The sequence below is a fragment of the Emys orbicularis genome, chromosome 13, assembly GCF_028017835.1.
Source record: "Emys orbicularis isolate rEmyOrb1 chromosome 13, rEmyOrb1.hap1, whole genome shotgun sequence".
Taxonomy (NCBI): domain Eukaryota; kingdom Metazoa; phylum Chordata; order Testudines; family Emydidae; genus Emys; species Emys orbicularis.
The window spans coordinates 14,654,907-14,662,197 of record NC_088695.1 but is presented as its reverse complement, the minus strand read 5'-3'; the positions used below and the strand labels follow the sequence as shown (position 1 = coordinate 14,662,197).

The window sequence follows — 7,291 nt, the reverse complement described above, 5'->3', positions numbered from 1 at the left end:
AAGGTCCAGTTCCCCATGCTCCAGTGACTCTTGTACAACTGGGAATCTGGCCCGCTGACCTCAATGGCACTACACTGATTTAGACCAACTGAAGTTTTGTCCCAATGTTTCCATCAGTTACCTGAGCTGAGAATGTCTCAAATACAAGTTATGCACAGTTCTATGATCTGATGTAAAAATATGTAATTTAATTTATTTAAGATCATCAACATTACTTGAGAAACTTCAATTTCCTCAACATTTTCCCTACAGCCGTTTTCACCTCCTTGTTTTTCAGGCTGTAGATGATGGGGTTTAAGATGGAGGTCAAGACGCTGTACTGGATGGAGAACATTTCATCCAGCATGACAGAGGAGACCGAGCTGGATTTTGTGTACTGGAGAAAACCTGTCAGGTAGAATAAGACAACCACAATCAGGTGGGAGCTGCAGGTGGAGAAGGCTTTACGCCTGCCCTCCGCAGAGCGTATCCTCAGGATGGTAGAGATGATGTGAATGTAGGAGATCAGGGTGAGGAGAAAGGAGCTTGATCCAAATATCAGAACAGAAGTAAGAAGCACCACTTGATTGGTGAGGGTCACAGTGCAGGACAGCTGTAACAGAGGAGGGAGCTCACAGATGAAATGGCTGATTTGATTGGGCCCACAGAAATGTAACTTGAAGGTAAAAACAGTGTTAAGCAGGGCATGGAAGAAACTTATTGCCCATGCACCGCTCACCAGCTGAACACAAATCCCTTTGCTCATTCTCTGCATGTAACGCAGTGGGTCACAGATGGCAGCGTAGTGGTCATAAGCCATGACTGAGAGAATGAGAATTTCAGCACCACCTGAGAGGAGGATGAAGAACATCTGGACAATGCAGCCATTGACAGAAATAATTTTGTGCACTGCTAGGAAGTTCCTCAGTGTGTTAGGCACCGTGACCGAGAAATAGCAGATATCAATAAAGGATAAATGGAAGAGGAAGAAGTACATAGGGGTGTTAAGGTGAGACTCTGCTCTTATCACCACCATGATCACTATGTTACCACCCAGTGTGATTAGGTAAATAACTAAAAACACTGAGAAGAGGAAAATCTGCATCTCTGGGTCACTGGAAAGTCCCAGGAGAATAAATTCAGTCACTGTGGTTTGATTTTTCTTTGGCATTTATTCAGGAAAACTATGACCTGGAAGACAAGCGAAAACAAATGAAATTAACACTTATCATAAAAATAAACTGAAAGAGTATGTGGAGAACATCTGTTCCATAGGATGAATGTAAAGAGCGTCCTATTCCATTCTGTAAAATACGTGTTTTAAGTAGACTAAATTTAGAGAGAAAGAGAGAGAGAGGGATGTCAGATCGTATCTGTGTGTTTTAAATAGACAAAATAGGCTGGCTACACAAAAGGCCTTGGGCACCTGCCACTTTAGACGCCTAAATCCAAGAATCAGGTCCTACTGGTATTCACAAATACCCTGCTCAGCTCTGACTAAGGGATAGTCTGATGTGGGGCTCCCTCAGTCTCTCCTCTTCAAGCTGTTCCTCTGTGGATAAATCATAAAAAGAGGCAGTGCAGGGTTACTGGATACTTGGTCTTCTGCATCTGTGGTGAGTGTTCTAGCATGTGAAGTTAATCTGATCAGTAGCATGAATGTAAAGAGAGCCCTATTCCAGGCTGTGCAATGTCTGTTTGAAAAATACTAAATTCAGAGAGAGAAAAACAGAGATCCTGGATGGATTTTGTGTGTTTTAAGTAGACAACACGGGCTGGTTTGGGGCACCTAACTGCCACTTTAGATGCCTAAATCACAGAATCTGGCCCCAGTGGTGTTCACAAAAACCCTGCTCAGCTGGGACTAGCAGACAGGCTGATGTGGGGCTCCCTAAATCTCTCCTCTTGAAGCTGATCCAATCTAGCTCAAATATTAGAGAGGAAGCACAGCAGGGTTACTGGGTATTTGGTCTTCTGCATCCGGGATAAGTCTCTAACCACTAGGCTATATAGTCTCTCTCTCTCTCTCTCTCTCTCTCTCTCTCTCTGTCCTAATGTTTCTTTAATCCGGCCTTATGACTTCAACAGAGCTACAAATGTGGTACACCAGCATGGGAACTGGCAGATTGCCTCCAATGAAACTATGGCTGATTTACAATAGCTTGGCATGTGGCCAAATGTATAAAAAAATCTAGTTGAAAACACAATTTAATATCTGTAGTATATAATTACATTCTTACCTATTAAAATCATTTGGATTTTTCTAGAAGAAGAAATGAATGTTACAAGTAAACATTCCCTCAGCACAGTGACATAATTTTGAAAAGGGGGACCTGGTAGAAAACTAATGGGACTTTTGTTCCTAAGTCATTTAAAGTGCAACTCAATGAGACTTTTGATTCATCATTCTGCACATCTGAATATCAGTCTTTATATATAGTAGAGAATCTATCCTGCCCCCATGGAAGTCAGTGGTTATTTTGACATCGGTTTTCACGGAGAATGGGAATGAAGCCAATGTTCTCTCCAATGTCCAATCTATATTTGTCCCCATATAATCTCAGACAAAAAATAACCTCTCTTTCATTATTAACTCATGAGACAAATACCTAAGTGAAGAGGTGGACCTTGTTCTAGAATCTGAATGTCAACACAGGCGGATTGTGTGCAAAGGGAAATTTGGCTAATTCTATAAGAATTCTATTACATTTTGTAATTTTTGTAGGCCAGTGGTTTTCAACCTTTTTTCATTTGCGGACCCCTACCTGGATACATAAAAGTATTCACCCGTTCAATGTTGTTGCCATTTACCTGCTCTGTCGGCAGGTCATGAATAACCCCGGGCAAACGAAATTGCCCATTCAAATTATTTGTCAAATCATTCAGTGAAATCAGGATGAGTTCACAAATAACTCAAGGGCACAAAACAAGGCCAACATTCGCAGCTAATGTTTGACTGACTAATGAAAACCACTGACATGGGTATCTGACTTTTTCAAGAGATCAGAAACTGCCCCCTATATTTCTGAACATTTCCCGATGTGAATAGTATACATTTTTATTAATTGTATAATGTGTTACATCATGATAGACTATCAGTATTATTTCTCTTTCTACTTCTCTGTGTGTCATTTATTGTTCCATCATCATTTCTCTCTCTGTGACAAGTTGGACCACTTTTATTAGTGAAAAAGACAAGCTTTCGAGCGACACAGAGTTCTTTTTCATCACTGTTCAATGGGTAGAACATCCTCTGTGGGTCAGTGATTCCATATCTTGTGGACATGAAGTGAGCCAGCACCATACGGAAAATAAACCTTCATCAGAAGGACATTGTTTTCCCTAGGAAAGGGAGCATGGGGCTGGGAGCCATGAACCGGATGGAGATTCTCAGGGTCTGCTGAGTGGGGTTTGCTCCTTACATGGGGCTCACTGTGGAATGATTGGTAAAGTTCAGAACAACTGCACCTGTGTTTCTCCTCTATGGTCCACTGAGGGCACCCAGTCTCAGGCGTCCTGCTCCCCAGTCATTACCTCTCTTGGATGGAGACTTGCATCACTCTTCCTTCTGACAGGCTGACCAGTTACCTGCCTTCACTGTGTTATTCCTAACAGACCATCTTCACTTCTCTCCTCAGAGACAGTACACAGTGTAATTGCTAAGCTTGTAAGTTACCACACAGCTCTTTCTAAGCAAGCATATTTTAGGCTTAAGGTAAGTCACTACCGAGAAAAATATATAAAAAAGAATAAAAGAAACCTATACAACAAGCTTTCCAGAGATCTCCCGAACTGCAACATGGGCTTTGGTAAGAGCTGTCCTTCAACCCCCACTCAGGGATTTTCCTATGGATTCATGTTCTTCACATCCTCACCTCAGAACAAGAACAATGCCTGACTCTGTGAGTGACTCATTTATAGAGTTTGTCTCTTTGAAGAGACCTTGCATATGTAGTCAGCCAGACAATCTCTGCCCAAAGTGCAGCTTCAAAAGAAGGGTTTCCAGGTGAGTCATTTGCACAGGGCCGGCCCTAGACCAAATGGTGCCCAAGGCCAGAAACGTCTTTGCCGCCCCCCCTCCAAATGTTAAACTTTTGAATACCTTATTTTTTATTGCATTTGTACCACATTTCATGACTTTGGTGCATGATTTGCATGCATGATTTATCCCTGTCAGAGAAGAAGTTAAATTTGCACACTAGGATCTGTAAATCTGTATTTTGTCACTGACAACAAAAACAGCACCCCCCAAGCCCTGGGTTGCCTGCCCTAAATCCGGGTCTGCATTTGCATTCCCTTCTCCCCCACAAAATGTCCTAGGACATCCACTTCACTCGTATTGTCCCCAATAGTCCTTTGAAGCTCCTAATAGCTCCCAGAGATTGCATTATTCATTGCTTCCTCCTAAGGAATCTCCATGCAATCTCACAACAGTACATAAATATTTGCATTTTTAATACAAAAACTCCAAAGATGTTAAACTTAATTCAGTAAGGTTTTTCCAAGATATTACAGGATATTGTCATTTCTGTCATAATGACAATCTTGCAATATAGTGTCTGAATCCCTGGCTGCACTCAAATCCTCTAGGCTTACTCCCATCTATATGTGGTTGTGTCTTCAAGTTCTTCTTATCCATTCTAGTCTGTCTTGGTATATATTTCCTCTGAAACCCAGAAGCTAACCAAATCCTTTACTATGACATCCATCTATCTAATTTGGGGTCTTCCAACACTTCTTACCCTTCACTACTAAATTTAACTCCCTCTTTCCTATATGTTCTCCCTATTTTATTTTTGCATAGCCAAACCATCTAAACCTGGATTCCCTCAGCTTTTTTTTATATATATATGTAATTTGTATCACCTTCACACTTCCCCTACTTTGTTCCGAACATGGTCCATCCTTGTAACTCCAACCACTGATCTTAAATATTCATTTCCACTGTATTCAAGATTTCCTCCTTTCTCTTCCTCGCTGCCCAGAATTCAGAGCCCTTCAAAAATGCAGATCTAATTACTATCTTGTAGACGTTACTTTTCAATTTGTTTGGCTTAGTGAAAACTCAAATGCTCATATAAATATTCATGTAGTGACCAATCCTGCAAAAGGGCTACTCCAGTGCATAGGATGAACACATGAATAATCATACTCCAATTAAGTGTGACTATGGACCACTACCAAGATTCTGAATTTGTCTGCAGGACTTGGATCACACAGAATCTTGATTGGGCTCAGTCCATCAGTAAGTCTAAAAAAGGAAGTCCTGTTAGCCTCCGTTGGAGTTCTGAAAGCAGACAGGCTGTGGGGATACAGCCATTTAGTTTATTGCTGCATCTGAAGAAATTAGGTTTTTTACCCATGAAAGCTTATGCCCAAATAAATCTGTTAGTCTTTAAGGTGCCACCGGACTCCTTGTTGTTTTTGTGGATACAGACTAACATGGCTACCAACTGATACTTGACAACCATTTAGTCTAAACACTCAAGTGCATGCAATATCATGTCTATAGAGAAGAAGAGATGCACATAAACATAATAGATGAATGAAAAAGCCCATTCAACCAAGTTAGACTTTCTTTCTTTAATATTTGCTTTGGGTGTGGGTGTTTGTTTGGTGAACCACTGTTGGGAGGGTGTTCTATGCACAAATAAGACACATAATTAAACTTTAAGTTTCAGGGCTTAAACCAAACTCTAACAATTAGAGACTCTGCTATAGGGGCAGATTATCCCACATCTGTGTACTGTCAAGAATTGCCATATTGAGTCAGACCTGCCATGTAGTCTAGAATCCTCTTTCTGGCAGTGACCAGAACCAGCTGTTCAGAGGAAGACTCAATAACCTATGTTCCCATGACACAGACAATGGCAGTACAAGAGGCGATCAATTTTCTTCAGCAGCTTCCTTTATCCGAAGATTTCAAAGGACTTTATGTGTATCACTGTATGTTCTATTAATTTAGATGGAATATATGGCCCCAAAGGTGTTAACATATCCCAGTCACTGTCCAGCATTAAACAGTATTAAACAAGCTTCAGAATTTGGTATACAGAGAGCTCAGCCTACTTGTTACCATGTCAAACACACCATTAAACATCCTTTATGGCTTTTATTAAAGACACAGAAAAGGAGGACAAACAATTTAAGTCTTTGAAAAGGAAAGTGTTAAATAAAGCTTTTATTTTAACAACTTCCGTTATTCCCCTCCGCTTTAGCTGAAGGAAGTTTTTGGAAGGAAAAAAAACACACCCTTGTTCAACAGACTTTTAGATGGCATTAAAGATGGTAATAACTGTTCTTTTGGGGAAAAGAGGAGAAGTTAGTAGAGCTGTGTGGGAGCTATCCTTGCTGTTCTTGTTCAAATCCGATCCTGTTTGCTAGAAGACAAAACAAAAGAAAAACACACACAAGGGGAGAGTAAGGGACAGCAAAAATAGAAAATGCAGCTTCAGTCTCTGGGGTTGACTCTCATTTGCAACCTCACAGCTGGAGAAACACAGGCATGGCTCACTGTCTTATTAGCCATTTAGAGACCTGGCAAGCTTGTACCAGCATCCAGCTGTTTAGGGCATTACTTTCAATGGCCTCTTTCTGGTCCCAGGCTGACAGCAGTGCTCCTAAGTATACAGTCTTGTCCTGCTAAGCCAGACTCTCATTAGACAGAAGGGAAAAGGGGAGGGATAGGAAAGAGAAGAAATAAAGTTGCGAAGGAAAAGGAGGCAGGGCAAAAGGGAGGAACATGGAGCTAAAGGAAGTATCTCATCTTAGGCGGTATTTGGAATTTAACTGGAGGCAGTGATGGAGTCATCTTCCTCCCTCTCTCTGGACCAGTCTGGTCAGGACGTCTCTCAGGATTAGGATGAAGAAGTTCTGGGGTCCCAGGAAACAGTGCGGGTGTTAGCCATGATGGTGACGCTCACTCCAGTAGCCAACTTTTCTACCCAAAGTCTCTTTCTTTAAGAACCCCAAAAGGGACTGATGGATGCAGTAGCCCATCCCCTCATTACTTTGCTTACCAATTAGGCCTAGTTTGATACACTGATTTTGGTTAACTGATTTTTCGGTCTCACACTGCCTTATTTATGAGGCATGATCTTAGCACAGTTTGTGAGTTCTATCAGGAAACGTTTTCCATTGGACTAATTCAGTCTCTCTTTCTCACTCCCTTTGGTGTCTTTTTCCATCACCATTTGCTATTATAGGCTATTGTGACATCTGATGAACTGTCACATACTTTTTTACAGTTGAGCTCATAATGAGAGTAAGTTTGTAGGCTGAATTATTACAAAGTGTATTGAACTCTGCAGTC

The 7,291-nt window shown here is 41.2% G+C and overlaps 1 protein-coding gene across 1 annotated transcript; it reads right to left on the bottom strand.

Annotated features, from left to right (window-relative positions):
• Positions 1–211: 211 nt before the first annotated feature.
• Positions 212–1,150, bottom strand: LOC135887804 (olfactory receptor 5V1-like). Its single transcript, XM_065415567.1, has one exon. It carries the CDS (start codon positions 1,148–1,150, stop codon positions 212–214), a length of 939 nt encoding a protein of 312 aa, XP_065271639.1.
• Positions 1,151–7,291: the final 6,141 nt, after the last annotated feature.